The following is a 21977-nucleotide window of genomic DNA, read 5'->3' as shown; positions in this document are numbered from 1 at the left end:
ACCACTCCTTCACCATCACCACCACCACTTTACTGTGGTTTGAATTGCCGAGTGCTGTCTTGCTGACACTCTCCAAACGGTCCAGTTTTAATTCTCACTCCGGAGAGATATTGTCTCTGTTGAGGAAAAAGCACACAACTGTGAAATTCTTCAGCGTTTTCCAGCATTTCAGCATTTTCTGTCTTTCGGCTCGGCACTGGGGTTTTTGAGCATGAAAGCTGTGCGGCTTCAAAGAAGAACAATACTATGAAAAGTTTTAGCGGTGGCTTTGCGTTTAAACTGTCTTGGAAGTAGATGTCATGCTGGAGATACGGAAATACATACACAAGCGCGCGCACACACACACTGAACTGAAAACTAGATGCTTTGTTTTTTTCTGCTGCTCAACTTCCATGAAATTTGAACCAGGAGTTTACTGTGAACTTTAAACACACAGTGAAAGATTTGGGTTTACTTGATAAACTATAACGTAGCTCATAATTAGTGTGTAATATGTTCTTTCAGTTGTACGTTCCTGCATGTAGTTCCAAAACTTGTGAAATGAGTATGCTGAGTGGGGAAAGGCTACTTGCTAACGAAAACTTTACTTTCAACTAATCTCACCTATGCCTTCTTCTACAGATTGGAAAACCAGAAAGGTGCAAATCGGATTCCATACATTTGTGATTGGATGTGAGACTACTTTGACCCTACAAAATTGAAGATGATGTTGCTATGGAAACTGCTGCTGCTGCAGTCACTTATGGGGTGCCTTGCAGGTAAAGTATCTTATTAAGAACTTTTGATGCATGCCAAAGCTGCCTTTGTGAAGTCTGAGTCTTATTCATATGTATTTGGGGCAAGCGCCAGTATGAAAGCTGTAGTTTAGAAAGGCATAGCTTCAAGTAGATTAGCCATAAGCAAACATAATTTCTCTCACAGATCTAAAATAATATGTCTGTAGAATCCATTCAACGAGGACATTATTTTCAAGGTAAACCCTGGTCCGCTAAAGACCTCCAATCACTGGCAATATTGCGTTTCAGCCTTTTCTCAGTATTGTATCTGGCACTCACAAAAGGTTAGCAATATCACGCTGAATTTGAATGAGTGGAGTGTACCGCATTAAAGTGGAAATGAAAATGTTCAGTTTAACTTGGCTTCACAGGTCACAAAGAAGGGTGAAATTATCAAAAGTGTAAAACTGCCACAAATCTAAAGTTTTGCTAAACCCCCACCTCGAAACAGCCAATATAAAAAACATGTCAAGGCAAACAAATAAAGAAGCCATGCAGTGAGGAATATGTGATGTCAGCATAAGGCTTTCTAAATCTGTTCGATTATATCAGACCTCAGAATTTAATTATTGAATATTGTCGCTAAATTGCATAATTAATATAACTATATGCAAAAAAAACAGACAGATAAACAAACATAAAGAACATTTAGCTGATAAATTCGAATTTTAAAAAAACTAACAAAGAGGTGGGGGAAACACCCTTCAACCGTGGTTGATGTTGCATAGTTTGTCCACCAGTTTGTCCACCAGTGGACAGAAACACCGATGGACAAACTGGTGTTTCTGTTTGGAACACTACAAACACACAATAACACAACAAGGTTTTGACCACTAGTTGTGGAGCATCTGTTCTATGATATCTGCTGTAGTAAAAGAAACATTTACTAACACATTTCTATTTTATTTCATTATGAAATGAGATGCGAGCAGGATATTGCTTTTCCCAAACGCATAATTGTTCGTTTTCCAGTAGTAAAAAATAAAAGTCAAGTGTGAGATCTGTTTCAGTTAGCTTCTTATGATCTAATTTGCTTTGTCAAGTATTACAGAGTTACCCGGATTAATCTGAGAGCATGAAATTGATCTAACATTTTACAGTAATTCAGCACTCAATCACGAATTCAGTGAACAAGTGAATTAATCACTCAACACATATATATATAAAAAAATCCTTGAAATGTTGTAGCACCAGTAATTATTTTGTAAAAGAAGTGCTGCGAAAGAATATTGAAATTAGGTTAATTTCTCATGTTGACATGTAAAAGAGGCTATGAGGAAATCCTTCCTCGGTACTCTCAGATGTCCATCACTCATTTAGAATGCACTAAAGTTGAGTTATAGCTTCATTACACCGTGGTGCCCATTTCACCCAGAGGCTCTCTGGCATTGATCACATTTTGATGGAGGACTTTAATTTGTCTCCTTTACAAATAGCAGGGGTCACCAGAGAGCACCAGAGGAATCACTCAGCGTGTTTAATCAACAGGTATTACAGGAATAAAGATGAAGAAAAGGCCCCAGTGATGAGGTCTGTGCTCTGTGAAACTCGCCTTCTCATTACTCAACACACATTAAGCCTGTTGTGAACTCCTTACCTTACACATGTGATTATCAGATTTGTGTAAAGAAACCTTGAGCTACATTGCATTTGCCCTTGCAGGGCTAACACGTGTCACTGCTCATCTTATTGTAGGTCTAACAACCCCGCATGATCTCGCTGCAGACAGCTGGTGATTACTGACAAGTGTGCAGCAGAATCCTCGTGGAGCTCATATCTCAAAGGCGCCCACATAACGTTATTTTGTTATGCACTTACAAGAATCAAATTTCCCCCATGAATCCCATCATAAAGTCCCACATGTGTTCCACAGGTCCTGTTAACCGTACTGTCCTAACAGTTATAGTCTCATATAGCATATAGCAGAAACATACCGGTAAGATAAGCTGTAGCTCTGTCTACCTATGGACAAAGATACTAGACTGACAGAATAACCTTGTGTTCGTTGACATAAGTACCAGCACATAGTCATACTAGACCAAATTCCACTCATCACTGCATCATTTTTCCTTTCTTTGTGTCAAAGCTAAAGTGTGTCACAAAAGTTAGCACGCCCCACAAAATGATATTCTGCTGCTAATCTATGAGCTACTAATGGACTAACCTTCCATATGAACAACTCTGCCATTGTCTTTTTTTCTATTTCTTTTTTTCACAATAATTTGTCTGCATCTGCAGACTTATAATTAGTGTCGCTAACTCAATGAAGCTAGTGGGACTTCACCTTCCATCACTGCAGTTGCACAATGATTAACTGAATTAGCTGATATTAAAGGCTTTCCCAGCATGTTCCAACAAGTTGACGCCACACAGCCGACCTATGAACTCAAGCCTGTTTTTAGCACATTAACTAATGCCAGTAGATGTGAAATTCAACTTACTTCACATCAAACAGGAGTTATTGATGTAAACTGTGTGTTATAGAGCTATTCAACATTTAAATGTATTTCTCTGAGACACTGAGCAGTAATTCTAGGTCTGCATGAAAACTGTAGGGGTGTTACAACAGCTCAATTTTCTAGCTTTTTGAAACAGAAAAAAAACAGTGCACTCTTCTACATCTGATTATTTGTCCTGTATTCAGATAATTTTGTTTGCATATTGTCTCAGTGGTTAGCACTGTTGCCTCGCAGCAGAACATGAGGCAGAACATGCAAACTCCACAGAGAAATGCCCCGGCAGGTAGTTTCAAACTCAAACACACACATTCATGTTAGGTTAACTGACGGCTCTAAATTGGCCATGAATGGGAGGTAAACTAAGTGCTTCAGGTGTAGAGAATAAAGTGTGCTAGGATCAGATGCAGCTTATAGCCTACAGTGCTTCAAGTGGTCAGTAGGACTACAAAAGTGCTATATAGCTACCAGTCCAATTGCATTCTGCAAGATCTCAGTTGAAGCTTTGCGCCATGGGAGAAGCAGTGTTAATGTGGTCCTAGCTTTAAAACTGTAGAGTGGGCTGTGGCGTGTAAGGACAAAACCCCCTCAGAGAATAACTGTGAAAGAAGCACCCGGTGACTAAAACTGGTTTATCTTCTTTCCAAAATTCTCAAAAACTGAGACATTTGCTTTAATCAATCTTTCAGGGATACGCCAAGGAAGACCCCTGAGCAGTTAATATGTTTCCAGCTCTGCTGAAAAGCCTCAGAAAGCATTTTTTTAGAAGCCAAAGCTTGGACACAGCAACTCTCCTGGTTATCATTTTGGAACAAAACTCATGGAGGACAAGAATGATGCACAATATGCCGACCTAAAGACGCTGGCTTTCATGTGCTGCAGAGTGGATTTGTGAATAGAGAGAACCTCGTGGAGACTTGAGGAAAGAAATTATAAAGATGTTTATTGCAGCTTTAGGTACACTCCTCAGCCCGGGGAGTTACAAGTAGATTTGCTTTTCATGCACAAATGGATAAAAAGCTTGATAATAAGACACGCTATGTGCCAGTCGAAACTAAAAATCCAATTACGTTTTAAAATTAGTCACCTGCCTTTACGATGCAGTAGCAGACAGCAGACTGGGTGTTGTTTTTATTCGTGCATAATGCTTCAGTGTTTTCTATCACATTTGTCCCATTATCACCATTGGTCATTGTCGCATTTTGCTCTCCACTTCTGTTGTAGGTATTTAGGAAATGCAGCACAGCAGTGAGAAAAATGCAGATCAGGAAGGGTAAAGCAGACTTTCCTGAAATGTAATAACAAAAGAACACATTCCTGGTGAATGAGGCTGAACACATAACATGGACTGGAGAAGGTGTAGATTCACCACACTGGAGCAAATTCTTCTCCTAATAATATTTTCTATGACTGATAAAAATTCTCAGTGGACAGAAGGCATTATGCAAATCTGTTTTTGTGAGTTAGTAATGCCACCAAACACAGTCGTGCAGTAAAGTTATGTTACTGCAGGAGTTTGCGCTCAGCTGCTAATGCAGAAAATTTAGAAATATGCCTTAATGCGCAGTCCTCATTTTCTGCAAAGTCTTTCTCACAATGCTGGATTTTCAGATGGTCTCAGATGTTGAGCACACGTTAGACATTAGTATTGGATTTGTGTTTATTTATCAAAGAGAATATCAAGAGGATTCACTTCTCTTTGATTCTGCCATAAATCAAAGTGATTTAGTTATTTTTCACTTTGAAATTTCTGACTGTCAGTCCCGTCTTCTGCCTTAACTATGGGATGTACATACTCGCTGGACATTTTTTTAGGTATACATGTTCAGCTGCTCATTAAGGTAAATCTTGTCATCAATATTTTGTTGATATCAAAACTCACGGCAGCGTTATCGTCTGGGTGTGCGGCTGGAATTTCCCATCAGGCTCTTGAGTCTACCTGGTATCCGCCCCTGGGCAGGGCCTGCTTATCCTCCGCAGTTCCACATACCTGGAGCTGATTCCAGGCAATCAAGCCAGAGTGATTTAAGCCTCAGCCTTCAGCACCAGTTCATCATCAACTCACTTCCTGGACTCACCTTGACTTAAACCTCAAGCTTAAGCTTCTCTCTTGGACTCCGGATACCTTACCCCCATCTTGGAAATCACTCTGTGCCTCACCTGCCCCCGCACAACATCAGGAACTCAGCCAATCCACATTCAGCTCACTGCTGATTCACGTCACCCCTTCCACACTGCTTACTCTCTCCAGCTGCAAGTTAGAAAAGTTATACAGCATACTCAACATCTACAGAGTTCCTCTCCACTACCTCCCTAACTCAGTTGTCCTCTCTCCTCGGTGTGACTGCTTAACTGCCACGTTCCATTCTGCATCACTGGCCCACTTCCCCCTCTCAATCAACATGCACCACATTAACTAGGCCTCACCACTTCACGTTCTATGATTTGTTGCCTTTGTCCTTATCACGCTTTGAGTCCAGTGCTTGCACCGACCTTTCGGTCTTGTGACAGGCAGAATGGCTAGATTGTTTGAAGCTGATAGCAAGGCAACTACGCATTACAAAGGTATGCAGAAGAAGATCTGAACACAAAACACATTGAACCTTGAAGCAGATGTGCTACAGCAGTGACCACACTGTGTGCCCGTCCTGTCAGCTAAGAACTGGAAATTGAGGTTAAGTTTGCACAGGCTCATTTTCTTGAAACCTCAATTCCAACTGAGCATCGTTTAAACGCTGCAGCCTATCTGCATATTGTAGCTGACCATGGCTGACCAGTGCATCCATCTTCTAACGACTGATTTAAACAGGATGAAACCATGTCACAATATTTAAATAATCTTAGACTGGTTCCTTGAACAAGACGGTGACTTCACTGCACTCAAATGGCCTCCATCACCAGATCTCAGTCCAACAGATCTCAAACTGTTAGGGTTTGGTGGAGATTTGCATTCATGAAAGGGCAGCCAACAAATCTGCAGCACATGGTCAGATGTGGCCATCTCCCTGCTGCACTCATGGATCTTTGTTGTTTCATCCTGGATTGTAGTTCTGACACTCACTAGTCCTCAGCCTCTTTCCTTCCAATTAGCATACAGCATCAGGGTGCTGGACCTGGGACAAAGCCCTCGATGCATGGTAAAGAGCTTTGTCTTGAATAGGTGACTATTATTGGGCTTATCTTCAGACTCAAAAACAGAGGTTTATATTGTTAAACATCTTTGTTCCTGTTATTTTACTGAAACATGTTTATGTCCTGTCATGTAAGGCTGTATGAATAATCTAAACATAGTAGTGGTATTATTCTATTAGCAAGTCTGTGCTGCAAACGCCTGATACACTGCATCTTATTAACACACTGGTAAAGCAAACTGTTGCACTGGGTGGCTTTTCGTTTTTTTTAATTATAAACTTGGGCGCTGTGTTTTTGTTTATTTATTCTGAGAAACATACAGTGTAGTAAATGTTCACCAGAGAGCCAACTGTGGCTAATCCGTGGATGAAAATAGTCCCCACTAAATGCACTGTTTATTCCTGTTTGATTAATGTTTGCTAAAAGCTGTCGTCCACAGTTGGTTGGGGAAATTTTTTTTTTCCAAGTGAAATTTAATATTTGTGACCTAGCTGATTGTACAAATTTACAACTAATGGGACTGAAAAAGTGTGTGTGTGTGTATCTGATAGTGGGACTTATTATTCAGAAATTTGGTTAATATTAAAATGGCATGGCCTTTGCAAATAAAAGCATGAAATGGGGGATTTTAAATGTGATTGCAACGCTCTCTTTGTTTGCTTTAGAGTGATTGAAGAAGTGGGTTTGGCAAAGAACTGGATGTTATAAAACCTGAAGTATTTTATCTTTAAACTCCAAGAAGCCAATAACCGAATGCAGCTTTGCTTTTCTGTTGTTGGCCAACTTATTAAATCCACTGTGATAATGTGGAGTTTGTGTAAATGGAACAGGGATTGTGAGGGCTGTTACGATAGGAGGGTGTGTTTGGTGTATGTACACGTTGTTGGCTGTTCAGCTTGTTTTTCTCTGTTCGTCCCTGTTAGCGTCTGATTTCTCCCCACCGTAGTCCTGCTGCGCCGTGCATCCAGAATCTTAATTCTCTACTCGTTGCCTGAGCTTATTCTACCATGATGATAGCAGCAAGCGCCCTTTACTTCTGCACATGCACTCTTGCACATTTTTCATCAAGCTGCTTTTTTTGTGCATGTGTGATTTTGGGGTCCTGTTTCAGAAACACTTGATTTCTTCACCATGAGAGTCGCTGCAGAGCAGATTAAAGGCACTGTCTTTCCAAGCAGGCTCAGTATTTTACACAGAGCGACACACATACCAATACATGCACACCCTTACGCATTTTGGACACAAGCCTATTTTTGCTTTGTGAGTGAAAGAGGCTTGTTTCCAGATACCTTTCTTCTTCTTCTTTTTCTTTTTAAATGGGCACAATGTTGTAAAATGCAAATATGGGCCTAATGCATGAAAAGCAAGAAATGTTTTCCTACAACAAAAAAGTGAAAGCAAATTGACACAGAAATAGCACCAGGAAGCTCCGGCTGATGCTCCGGCGTACCAAACCATAACAAGACGTTTTCGACTTTGAGTACTCAAAGTTTCCGAGTTTCCATAACCTCACCTTAATAGAGCAGTTCAACAGTTTGGAAAATAAAGTAATGTGAAAAACAAAACATATCCTATTATAATTCTAATACACACAAGGTCTGCCAATGGAGACCTTGTGTGTATTTCTAACGTGGCAGCGACTTTGACAAACCAGCAGTATTTGACCTCACGAACTCACCTGTTTCCTAGCAGGTACTAAAATGTTTAAAATTCAGAATTCATAATGCCTTTGATGAACAACAAATGACACATTACAAGGTGTCATTCATTTAACAGAAACTAAGCCAACTAATGCAATGCATGTACTCCATGGTTCAACAACTTTTTAAAACACCTGTAACTGTTTTCTGTGCGACTCCGTCTTGTGTGTTCTCACTGTAGTCTGATGGACTTGTTGCTTGGAAATGACCCCAAAACTCTCCCCAGACTAATAGGTAACAACAGAAACTTCTTTAAGATAATCGCTCATTGCCGAAACAGCATGATTGACCATCTTTTATAGAGGTGCTCACACTTGCTGATGATCAGTTAATCAAGTGTGTTTGATTAGCAGCACCAGGCTCCTCCTTGTACTCGTAATTCCAACGGAAGCAGCAACGGTGTGCTTGCTTTTTTACACGCTGCTTCTGCATTTTGTCTTTAGTGCTTCTTTAATAACTAATGATGCAGTGTCATATGTCCTGTATTACTGTTCATCTTAGCTTCCATTTACATTTTAAAACCTGGAAAGGAACAGATGACTTTTGTTATGGTTTTACATGTAAAACCTTAGAAATGTAAGGTGACTCTATGCTTATTAGCTTTGTCGCTGGAAGTCTCACTCAGATTGGGTTCAAATGTACGCTTTTATTTCCTGTTGTAAAAAGTTGTGAGACCCGTTTCAGTATTGCCATCATATGATGGTTGAGGATTGCCAATGGAGACCTTGTGTGTATTTCTAACGTGGCAGCGACTTTGACAAAACAGCAGTATTTGACCTCACGAACTCAAAGAGTTCTGGCATCTTCTAAATGTACTCTGCAATAATAACTTGTGACAGTCAGCGACTGAGACAAGGTAAAATTGCATCACTGAAGGAGCATGAGCTCAGTAAACATTTTCCTGATTAGTTTATGGTCCCAATTCAGTCACTACTTTCAAATAATATTTGTAAACCATGGCCCACATTAGTGTTCAGAGGGACATAAAGCAGGATACGCTTTACTGTGTTTCCTGTGAGCTCGCAGTAGATCTCAGTAAGATCCACCCTCACTGGTGATGTCTGCAGCCAAAATATTCAGTTTGAGGCAGTCGTCTATAATATGACTTAAGTTGCCAGTGCTTGATGTCATAGTGAACAAGTCCATCTTTTATGTACAGTCTGCAATTATAAGACTTTTGTTTGGTCTCAACTATTCATAGACGGTGCACGTCACCCACATCCTATTCAGTCGGTCAGTGTTAACCATAAAAGAAACACAGCACTGTTGTCACCAGTGAGGCTTGCAGACTTTAGATTCATGGTGTCAAAGCAAAACAAGGCAAGACAGAAGTGAGCTGAAGGAAGCAACCCACGCAGCCTGTCACACATCCAGTTCTGCTGACCATCTTCATGGATTAATTGGATTTACTTGTGACAAAGACATGTACAGTAGATGCACTGAACCAAATGCACAGCATCAACTGTGCAATTGCATCGCACACATCCAAAGAAGTGAAGGATTTCTTCATTTCATATTTTAATTTTTTATTAATTTATCTTTTTTTGCAGGCTGATTGCATCTCTTCAATTTCTTTATCGTTTAAAATTATTTTTAAAAAAGTAAAACATTACAAGTAATTACAGTATTTTTTAACCTTCCTGCCTTCTTGGGACCTTTTTGTGCCACTGCTATGTGTTAAATGGCTGCCATTTCCACTGTGTTCAGTGGAATATAACCAAACTTGCCACAGGATAGTTTTTACCTGTCAATGTTAATATTCCAGTGTGAATTCCTTAAATCAGCCTAAAATGGCTGAGCAGCAGAAATCCCCACACCCATCACCCTGGGGACCATTTTCTGCCCATTGACTTCCATTATAAACGCTATTTTTCAACCCCAAATTATCATCATATGATTTTATTTTTTCTTCTTTTCTTGGATGTCAATGAAGACTCAGGGCCTTGAAGTTTTAATTTTTAAATTGCAAAAAAAATGCAAAAAAAATAATGGCAGGTCAAAATGTATGTTGGTGCCAATCTTTGGTCCATCTAAAGGCCTACTTATAATGACAATCACATATTACTTCAACTGGTTTTTTGTGGAAATATTTAGTTTCGTTTTTTGGTTTTTGGGGCTTATAACACAGGGCGCTCATGTAATAACACTGGGATTTGAAGGGTTAAAACAACGAAAATATAATTAAAACTTTACATGAATATTTCAGGGAGAAGTAGTTTTACAAGGTTGGCTAATTTAAAGTGGAATAAAATATGGATATATGGCCTTTTTATGGCGTGGCTGAGAATGGTCCCTAGGGTGATGGGTGTGAGTTTTTTAAAGGATGGCAGGAGGGTTAAATAGTGACTCATGAAAGACAGTATAAATTTATTCATTCATATATATATATGAAGATCTGAAAAGGAGCCAGATGACAGCAGCAGCTGAGCACAGTAAAGGTTTTGTCCCTTTTGAGGTAAATTTCCTTAAAAAGAAAAAGAATGTCGTTTTAATTTGAAGGAGTAAACAATCCTATTTAATGATCACAATTACTGTGTGAATCACAATGTTTAGTCTGTGCATATTTACTAGAAATCCAAGTACACCAGTATCAACTTGCAGACTCCTATATTCTCATAGTAATTAACCACCCTATATGTTACAGTGTAGTGCAATTGTGAAAATGTCCGGCATCTTGGAGAATTTGCCACAGTTTGTTTGTGGATTTGTGCCGTCTAAGTGGCTTCTGTCTCTTCATGTAATCCCAGACTGAATCCATGATGTTGACTTCAGTAGCCTATGGGGTCTTTGCCATCTGCTGCAGGACTCCTTTAGTGCCTGATGACTCCAATGGTGGCTTTGAGTCACAGACTACTGTACTAAGACTGCACACAGGGTGAAATAAAATCCAGTCCACTCAATGAAAGCTGTTTATTTCTATTAGTAAATGACCATCAGGTTAGAGTGAAAATGCAAATCATGCAACTGATTAAAAACCAAAACACTTTATGTGTGATGCCTGTAATTTTTGCTTCCTTTGTATCTGAGGAGCACGATCTACATTACATTATAGGGAAAAGAAGCTGACAAGACATTGCTGTTTCCAACACGTCGGGCTATCTAAAGGACAACCTGTTGTGAATTCTTTCGGGTAGTTGGCCCGCTAATTCACTGTCATGGCTTTTTCTTTTCAGCTAAAAGCATGCCTGGCATCTCTAATCAGCAGCACGGGACTCATGTGTTGGCCTTGATACAGCTCCCCGGTGTATCCTTGTACTTCAGCTGACCCTTTTTAGCCACTGCAGTAGATTTTCTCCTACTTGAAATGATAAAGTGATAAAGTTTCGTTTTCTGCTTTGCCTAATTTTGGCTTAAACACTGAACATTTTGATGAGGTATGCTCTTAGACACTGGCCTGAAAAAAAAATCCCCGCAGCAGACGGCAGACAGAATGCAGTCGTAACCACAAGTGACACATTTGTTTTTTATATTCTTTATTTCATCTATTATTCACCACTGTACTGTCTGCACATTAATGTGTATGGCAAACAATGCTTTTGTCACCCTCTTGTAATCAACAGTATAGTGAGCTACTGTTTTCTTCCTCTATCAGATGTCTTTGTTCGGCCTGTGGGTTTCACAAAATGTAGGAAGCCTGTAAGACAAGAATGTGTCACCTCAATTTATAACTTTTGGCATCACGACCTTTGGAGAAAGCTGCCTGAGGACATTTGGGTGGATGATCGTTCTAATTTAAGCTTCAAAACTCTTGCTTTCTATATAATGTGCTTCACTTCCTGACCCAACTTTTTCATTGATTTTAGGGTGTTTTCACCACTGTTTGTTACTGTTATATCAATTTCAATATAAGCACCAAAAACAGTACGTGAGGAAATCTTATCTAGCATCTTGAAGACAATTTTCTCATGCGGCGATAACAATGGGCTGCTAATCATACTTGCATTGCTACCTTTACTTCTAGAATAAAAAGGTCATCCAAGGGAGGAGCAGACGTATCATCTGTCTTCCAGCCCACAGAGTTTGGAAATCATAAACTAAATTTGTCAGCTAAGTGGAAACAGGTCTGAAGTTTGCTCTTCTCTGGTCTCTTCTATTAAGGTTTCACATTTACAAGTTTTTCATTAAAATTATTCCTTGTGTTTTATTATTGGTTTGATCGGGAAATTACATCATACTGAGGTAAGAAGAATAACTATTTTGTCATCATTCATGTCTATTGTCATGTTATGTCAAGTATAATATAATAGTTTTCTAGTTTGTGTAATTTTGCTCTGCGCTCGTTTGTCCTTCACCCTGTGAAGTGGTCCAAGCTGTCCATCTAGCCTAGTATTAGTGCTAAGCTAGCGTTAGTGCTCTTTCGATGACCTCTGTTTCTCACCTTGAAAATTGGCTTACCCCCCCAAAAATTCTCCCTTCTGTGTTTATTTAATTAGAAGTTAAAATAAGATTGTTTTTGTGTGTGTATTGTTATAGTGAAGGTTGATCAACAAACCTCATCCAGGATCATAATCTATTGTACGCAATCAAACCACATCATAACCTGTGATATACTTTCCTCTTCTGGCAAACCTGTGCCCGCTTGTTTTTTGTCTAGCAGACGCCAGAAATGTAAAGATCACATATACTTCCAGCTTATTTACTCATTTCCATGCTGCATGGATAATACATGGATATCCAACATATAATAAAGCATGTACCCACAGAAATGTGTACATTTTATTCATTTTATAATATTTTGTTACACTCGAGAAAAAATTAGTAGTTGTTCAGCTGTTCAGGCATTAAATGTTAAGAATCAGACATAATTATACAAAGGTGTGAACAAATAGATGAGCTGGGCAGATCATATCTACATTAGTTACAATAAATGATTCACAGAGTCAGCCTCGTTAATATTTCAAATGTAAAGATAACTGCCTCAAGCTAACTGCTGATGTGAATAACAGTGATAATCTAACAAAGCATCCTCTGTGTTATACTTTGGTAAATGTTTATTTGAATGTTATATTTATCTGAATCCACAATGAAGAGGATGATATAATGGTAGGGCCTATGTATCTTTTATTTTTTTCCACCTGAGGATTGATTGCTAAGTACTCTGTGATGTATACCCATACTCACACTCTCTCTAGGGAACAGCCCAGTATGATCAAATTTGTCCGTGCTGTTAGCCATTAAGCTGCTGCTTTGCTCGAGAGTAGCTGCTGAGGTTGGTGTGAATGTGTTTTTGTGGTTGCGTGTGCAGATTGAATCAGTTCAATCGTCTTACTTCCACTGAAGTGAAAGAGTATCTACTGATATACATCTTCTATCTGTGATATTCAGTGCTTCGCGAGCTTTGTTTTACAGCGCCCATGGAGAATATTGTAGCTGGAATCACAACAAAATAAATACTAGGCAGTCTTCCATACATCCAGTCCACCGAAAGAAAAGAAAGACACAAGAGACAGTTTATAAAAAACACTTTGAATAGCAAATCAAATAGTAACAAGCATGTTGCTAAGAAGATTTAAAATCTTACAGATTTGGTTTTATTAAGTTTGAAAAAAATAACAAAAATAACAATAATTCTGTTTATAAAGTGCTTTCAAAAAGTGCTGAACAGCAATTTGAAGATAAAAAAGATTTAAAAAAAATTAAAAGCAAAACAGTTTAAAAACTGCTGAAACAAAAGGGAACAACAATAAAAAACAGTAAAAACTTTAGGCTTAGAATTAAGAGGATTGGGTGAACAAGTGGGTCTTTACCTGAGCTCCACAGAGCATGCCTGCCTAATATCTTGAGGGAGGTTGTTCCACAAAGATGGGGCATGAAAAGAAAAAGCATACTCCCCAATAGCTTTTCTGCTGTCTTTAGAAACTTTTAGAAGGCCAGTATCGTGAGTTTGGTGAGCACACGATGGAACGTAGAGGTGCAAAAGCTCAGAGAGATGTGAAGACGCCAAACCGTTCAAAACTTTGTAGGTGAGCAACAGGACCTTGAAATCTGCTCAAACCTGACAAGGCAACCAGATAAGAGATTTCAGTTCTGGATCTTTGGTTAAAATGCAAGCAGCTGCATTTTGTACCATCTGTAAACCTCTAAAACCTTTCTTCGGTGACCCGGAAAGGACAGTGTTACAATAATCACTGCGTGAAGACAAGAACCTCTGCAGTGTCAAGTGATTAAACCTGTCTGGTTTTAAGCTTTGAAGCATCTACCTCTAAAACTTCCACCAGGGTCAAATCATTTTTAAGCTTCAGGGTTTGCTTTTTTTTTTTCCGCCTGTCCCATTTGGTTCTTTAGCCATCAGAATTGTTGTCTGAAGACCAACAAGGATACCCAATGGATTTACTTTGCCAAATGGATCATCGTGGCATTGCCGTATTGGTCCATTTGGTCGATCTTTGTTTTTATTATTTATTATATTTTATTTTCAGATGTTACAGACGGGACAGACATGAGTGAGAGATAGGAAAGGGAGAAAGAAAGAGGAAGGAAAGGAAAAACAGAAGGGGAGAGGGACAGTGAGAAAGGGGGGGAGAAAAAAAAATATCTCCTGGATCACCTGTTGAGAGAAGAATAGAAAACAAGCAAAAAAAGACAAAAAAAACAAAAAACAAAGCAACATACTAAACACAACACCATCGCATTAATCTAGCTAAGTGTAAACAGCAGTAAATACTAAATATTCAATGTTGTTGTGCAGCACGCAGGACAGATGTGCTTCGAAGTAGCAGCCAAGAAAGGTGTAATTTGGGTCTACGAGCAGTGAACACCCGTGTGCATACCTGTGTGGATCAGCGCGCTTGTATTCCAAAGGTTTCTCCATGTAACGATCTGCTAGGGAGTGTGGGGGGGCCACAGCCCCGTCCTCCAGGGTGTGAAGCAGGTATGGAGGAGATCAAAACTCCAGACATCCAGAGGCCCCCAGAACACAAGAAACCATGGAAGACCAACAGAGGGGCAGCCGCGCCACTGTTCCAGTAAGAGCTGAGGAGAGTCCCAGATGAGTTTGCTTTTTTAATGTGTGGCTCACTTAGTGCTTTATTTGAAATTAAACATAGGTTTTAAAACTGTAGCCCATGTGCATGTTTGTGTGTTTTAATTAGTTTTATTTATATAGCACCAAATCACAACAGCAGTCAAATGATGCTCTATGAGCAAGCATGTAACCAAAGTGGAAAGAAAAAACTCCCTTTTAAGAGGAAGAAACTTCTGAACAGAACCAGGCTCAGGGAGACGCAGGACTCTCCTGAACCATTAACTAATCTCTTTGTAATCAAAAGTTGTTGCCTAAAGGTTGAGAATGTTGCATGCTCAGCTTCTGGGTGATCAACTGGTTGCAAAAAAATCTGTGCACCCACTAGGAGATTGCCATTACTCTGCTGTGCCTGAGGCATTAGTTAGTTAGCTTAATCCACACACCTCATCTTCAACTACTCACAGACAGGTCTGTGAATAGAAAGAAATGCATTTGTTTAGACTTCTGTTTTCCTCCATAGTATAGTCAGCACCATTAGCATTCGGACAATATCAGTTAATTGTGAGTCTCTAAAGATGGAGATCTGTGTATATAAGCAGTTACAGTTCCTAAACAGTTAATACAATACTTTTGCTTGACACCTTGAATTAAACCTAAAACCTTGCACTCCGATTTCATCGTGAGAAAACTACAGAAATTGTCATCGTTCCAAATTCTTACAGAGCCGACTGTATGCAGCCGCAATCAGACAGAGAGCTCATAACAAACGGCATTTGATTTTTCTCTTTCTTTGCCTTTGTGAGTATCTGTAATCCTCCACCTGCCGCAGTCTCTGGTGGCTGTTTAGAAGAAAACTGTAAACACCAAATGACTCCAATCGATAGAAATTCGAATAATTCCATTATGTATAGCCCTAAGTGATGACATCAGTTTATACCACATGCCCCAGTGTGGCTCTGCAGAACAACAATCTGCTCACAGGTACCTGAAAAACAGAAAGAGCAAAGCAGATGACAATGTGCGTTTAATCAGAAGCCTTTGAGGAGTGCCTGAATAAGAAGGTGCATAAAACTGTTTACAGGAATTTTAATCCATTATAGTGATAAGCCAAAGTAGGTCAGGGAGACTGGCAATTAAAAAAATATTAACCATCACGCTGGAATGGAGATTATATTTATAACACGACATTTGCATATTAGACAGAAATTGTTGTTGGAGTGACAATGTTGACAGAAAGGTGGCAGAAAGAACAGCAATAACAGTACTGCTAATGACAAATATATCATCATCCTGTTAAAGTTTGGATTTCATTCAGTGCTTTACTAGCTCGGCGCGTGTGAAATGGAGTCTTTGCTGTTAAAACATATGCAATACATCAGTGTCCTGACTCTACAAAATGATTTTATCCAGCTCAGTGAGCTACTTATGCACTGTGACAGAGCTATCTATTCTAACAGTCACAGGGATGCATGAAAGATACATGCAGATATTCTTTAGTCTCGTCACTTTGAACCCACTTATGAAGTCTTTTGCATTCTCGCAGCCTTGCCCGGGCATTCAGCTCGGCACGCCCACCAGCAGAGAAAACACGCTTTCTTCAAGGTTGACGTGTCACAGCTGTATCTGTTCCATTTGCAGACCCTTGAGTATTATCTCGAACAATCACAGAGGACGCTATCTTTAATGAACTCCTCACAGAGGCTCTGTAAAAAAACACACACACACATGCGCACACATCTGCACAACATGTTTGATGTGCCTCTTCAGATGATGTGCTGTCTTTTGCTCTGCGATTGAAGGCAGATTGTTAGAGTGTTGGTGTGAGCCGATGAGAAGCTTATTTTACAAAGTGGACTCGCTTAGATGCTTCTAAACCCAGTTTTTAAAAATTTATTTATGCCACGCCATGGTCTATAAACTCATATACTGTTACTTGTCAGAATGGAAATTGGTCTTTGACAGAACAAAGCAATTCTACTGTGAATGGCAGTCAGAGATGAATAGGAGGCTGATATCCTCTTATTTGTAACCCCTGCCTGTCAGTTTAGCCACATTTATTATGACTGCATACGATTATTTTTAGCAGATTTCCTGACAAAACCACAAAAAAACCAGATAACGATAACATAGTAATATATAGCAATCGACCTGATTTAACATCCTACACTGGGAGGTAAACGGTAAGAGTAGGGTTTTTAAACAGTAGGGTTTTTTGGGCTTTTCTTTTTTTTCTCCAGACATGAATATAGAGAAGAAACTGCAGCTTAAAGAGTGACAGTTTAATTACTGTCATCTCCCCACATACAAAGCAGACAGATCTAAAATTAAGAGCTAAATTGAGATCAAGTCGCTTATAAACTGTTTATCAGTCGCAGAGTGACCAGTATGTCGAACTTTGGAAAGCTTCGGAAAATGCGCAGCTTCAACAAAGGCACTGACTGAAACTCTGTCCCGAGACAAGAAAACATAAATAGCTTTGCTGCTATCAGCTCTGCGATCATTATGATTATGATCAAGATGAATTTGGTTATTGTTGTCATTAGCAGATCATCATCAACGGAATGATTGAAGTGAAGTAGATGTGATAGCACCAAACAGTCAGAGTGGTTTGATGAAGTTCTGTGAATATATTATCCGGATAGTGTAAAAAGTACAATATAGAAGCATAGCTTCTTAATTGGCTTAATGTTAGTAGTTCTTTAACCCTCCAATTCTGTGCACCCCCACCCCCCTGACTTTAGTGTTCCAGTCAATATTGGCTGGTCAGTTTTAAGACATCACAAACATCAGTTCTGCACCAGCTCAACATGATTCTTCGCATTGTTCTCGTCCCTGTCAGCTCGTCAGCCGTGTTTCAGCATTTCACAGCATTTTGTGTCAGAAGTGCAACCAATGCAAGTCTTCATCAGAAACGCTCAGCGAGCACGGTCACAGACTGGGAGAGTGCTAATGCTGAGACAGACACATAGCTGGGGGAACTGTGCAGCCATTTAGCCATGTGTCACCTCAAGACTAGATTCACAGAGTGAGTCATAGCCCGCCCCGAGCAGGACACTGTATGTTCTTGACCACTGTGAGTCTACTGTCATCACAAACGGGGGAAAATAGGACAAGTTGCTGAAGTCATGACAAAGGGCTGTGAATGCTGATGCTGAAAAACAAGGCTGACACAGTATTTTATTACCCTTGTTATGCTGAAAATAAACAAGAATCCTGCTCGTGCAATTCTGTTACCTGAAGACCGTTAATGCTTTTATCATGAAAATTATTTAGGGAGCCCCATAGGTTTAGATTTATGGATTTAATTCTTTTCAGATAAAATGTATTTGTCCCCGAGAAGAATCGGTACAATATAACAGAAAACATACTCCACAGAGCAAATGTACTGTGTATATATATATATGATGCAGTTGTACCACTTTATAGACTGTACTGTGATTTTATTTTATTTTTGCACACACATGCAGTTCAGCATAAAATGTACAACTGTTCCACATACTATAACCTATGACTGCCTATATTCATACATGGTGTGGTCTTGCATGCAAACACACATTAATTACAGAGCTATATTTAGTTTGCAGGGCTCCAAGCAGAAACCACAAACTGCTACAAATTCAAATTTAAAATTCAAATTTTATTTGTCACGTACACAGTCATACACAGTACAATATGTAGTGAAATGCTTGGACAACTGCAACACAGCAAGTTGATGTCACGTGTACAAATCTTTGCCCATAAGTCCGTTTAATCAGCCTTGTTTATCAGAGCTGTCATAATAATAAACATTTGCAGTCCGTTACTCTCAGAAACGTGAGTGAACCTCCACAATTAAAGAACTAAATCAGGGCTGTTTCTCTTTTAGTGAAACTGGTGAAAAGGCTGGTCACGAGTATACTTGCGCGTTTTCCCAAACTGACTCCATGCAGTTGCTCCAGAAGATTGCTATTGATGCTAATGGGAAAAATTGATATAGTGAGTTACCAGGACAGACCGATAGATGATTTGTAGGCCTAATTATGACATTTCATTAAAGAGATCCCAGTGGAGGTGTTATGGCAATTTTTGATCAAGCACGCAGTGCGAACGCTGCTTCATTTATCATGGAAGTAAATTATGAAGCATCTGCACATCCAATAAGATAAACTCCAGGGCTGAGTTGTCGCACGGCACTGTGATTCCACGTTTGCCGTGTACCTGCAGAAGCGATAGCGATCTGACGCGATATCAAAAACGTGAAAGTAGAGGATCAGCAACAGGCGGCCGCTTCCTGTTTGTGTTAGCGAAGGGTTATGAGCAAGAGGGGGATCATTACCTGTACTTCAAAAACATACTTTGAAAGTAATGAAGTCAGATGGCACTATCTACTCAGTATATTAAGGTGCTGATGGTAACAGATGGCGCTTTTTAGCATATCAAAGAGTCCCTCCTCCACCAGTTTGCAGAGTTATTATTTGTGTTTGTATTGGCCATGAGATTTTCATTCAGCAGTAATGTCATCTGTGTAGAATTTACATTTCATCAGTGCTTCTTTAATTAATGGAAAGCTCTGCCTTATGTTGATGAAAAAGAAAGCACAGTGGGATGTTTTAATGGGAATCAGAATCAGTAAAACGTAATAATTCAAAAATGTAACGACAGACAATCCGACCTGCCACAGCAGGAGGAGCACGAGTGCAGTCGATACCATTAATAATGACTGCAGTGAGCATGCTGCAGCAATGACATGGTAGCAAGGATATTATAGTTATTATTAGGTGGCCGTCTAAAAAGGGCCAAAGGGGCAGAGATATCTTCTTGTGAAACTGTGCACAAAAAATATTTAAAATGTATTAACGTAGGAAACCCTGATTGACATTGCGTGCAGTGCCTTGGAACTGAATAGGATTACATTTTTAATTGCATTTGAGCTATTTGACACACACATGCAGTATTTAGGGGACTTGACTGGAGTGCTGCTGCCTCTTCTCAGTTGGCCAATAACGAATCAGCTTCCCTTAACCAAATAGCCATGTGGCACTGTGCCTTGTTTCCTCAGCCAGTGATCTAGCACTATAATCCCCCTTTGATGAAAAAGTTAGTAACAGTGTTCTTGCTACCAGCTCTGGCCCCCAATGAGGATATGCATTTGTTTGTCGTGTTGCAACAGAAAGTCTTGGCAGGAGCAGAAGATTTTGCATCATAGCAAAAATATCATATAGTTGCCAATAAATTTAACTACGGCAAAGCTTGTAAAGTTCAGGTTTGCTTCAAATGTCAAATTATCAGGTATCGTGTGGGGGGGGGGACAACCCAACTATATTCTTATTCTGTGCCCAATAAAGTGGACCCACAGTACAGTAAATGTATTTTATGATTGTGTCTTCTTATCTAAAACATGTACAACATTAAAGCAAATAATAAAGTATATAGAAATGTATCAATTCAATTCAATTTTATTTATATAGCACCAAATTACAACAACAGTCACCTCCATGCGCTCTTTATGTTGTAAAGTAAAGAGCCTACAATACTAGAGAGAAAACCCAACAATCAGCAAGCACTTGCTGACAGTGGCAAGGAAAAACTCCCTTTTAACAGGAAGAAACCTCAAGCAGAACCAGACTCAGGGAGGGGCAGGCATCTGCTGTGATTGGTTGGGAGTGGTGGGAGGAAGACGGGACAAAAGACACAGAGTGGAAGAAAGCCAAAGATTGATAAGAACTAATGATTAAATGCAGAGAGGTGTACAAACACAACGTGAGTGAAGAAGAAGTGCTCAGGGCATCATGGCAAGCCCTCAGCAGCTTAGACTTATTGCAGCGTACAATTGAAGGAGGGTTTAAGGTCACCTAGCTAACTTAATAAAAAACGAAAGTTTTCAGCCTAATCTCAAAAATGGCTAAAACCAATCAGCTGCTAAGTACTCAATTAGGATCAAAGTGAATCCAATGAACTCTTCCTTAAGGTGAGGAAAATGTGGCTTCGTCTTTACGTGAGAACACTGTGGTGTCCCATGAGATTTAGTGCTAGCTGACTAAGTGAAGCTGACTCACCCTTAGCTCAGTGCTGGCAGCCAGAAACAATGTGACATTCATTATATTCTCCAGAGTCTTGGCAAACATTTCACAACAAATGCTACTTGGTTTTTACATTTCCCCATCTTTTTATGCTGCCTATAGTTTCTGTTATTTGATATAAATATGGTAAAACTTTAAAAAGGACTTCAGACAGGTGATCCATCACAGTGACAGTGTCAGCTTTTATCCCCTCCTGATTATTGTAGCGCCTTTAATGCTGTGAAGAATTTCCAAATTATTTGGCATTTACAGCCTCTCTACCACACGGTCATAATGTAACTGTGGCAGCAGCAGAAACTGATAAGATGTCTGCTCTGATGGATGGCATAGTGTATCATAAGAAAGTTTAGATTTCACAAATTCAGTTTAACAAAGTAGTGAAATAAATAAAAAATATTACATAGAAAGTAGGAGTGTTTTTTTTTTAATCCGCCAAAATTGAACTTAATTGAATTGTCACTTTTCCCATAAATTAAATATTATTTTACAGCAAGCTTTTCATTCTGATAAGGTCTAATATTGTTGACTAATTCAAAGACATGCAGTATCTGTCTAAGCAGCAGTGCTCCTGAATGGTACAATAAGTGCCACCCTGGATGATGCATTTGTGGTATGTCTCCGTAATCATGGTCATTACCCATGAAGGGCATTTCTTAGGTTGACGTGCATGTCAGATGGCCTTTTAAGTCAAGGTCTCTTCTGGTAGTGCTGCCCTGATCTCTTCAGGCCATTTTACAGTGACAGGATGAGCACTGACCTCTGTCATTCCACTGGGTGAGCAGCCTGCGGTGAGCCTGCTGGTGTCAGGCCAGCTGAGCCATGCTGCTAGGCAGACTACTCCATGGCCCTTTGGTCCTGGGTCTACATCCATGCTCACCTCCAAACCAGCC

At 39.6% G+C, this 21977-nt stretch overlaps 1 protein-coding gene and 1 long non-coding RNA gene across 3 annotated transcripts in view; one reads left to right on the top strand and one right to left on the bottom strand.

Annotated features, from left to right (window-relative positions):
* Positions 1-21977, bottom strand: part of LOC146669182 (uncharacterized) — a 448771-nt gene that overhangs the window by 92770 nt on the left and 334024 nt on the right. The window lies entirely within an intron of this gene.
* LOC146669186 (contactin-4-like) overlaps positions 1-21977 on the top strand; it is a 214211-nt gene that overhangs the window by 17874 nt on the left and 174360 nt on the right. For both annotated transcript variants that reach the window (XM_085405641.1, XM_085405639.1), the window contains exon 2: positions 622-758. In XM_085405641.1, coding sequence (XP_085261767.1) covers positions 704-758 — 55 coding nt within the window. In that variant the 5' untranslated portion in view covers positions 622-703. The remainder of the gene's footprint in view (positions 1-621; positions 759-21977) is intronic.

The sequence above is a fragment of the Rhamphochromis longiceps genome, linkage group LG5, assembly GCF_057381845.1.
Source record: "Rhamphochromis longiceps isolate RC_006_pf linkage group LG5, R_longiceps_female_GT1.1, whole genome shotgun sequence".
NCBI classification, from domain to species: domain Eukaryota; kingdom Metazoa; phylum Chordata; class Actinopteri; order Cichliformes; family Cichlidae; genus Rhamphochromis; species Rhamphochromis longiceps.
Note: the sequence above shows the minus strand (reverse complement) of the source record. Positions and strands in the feature narration are given on the sequence as shown.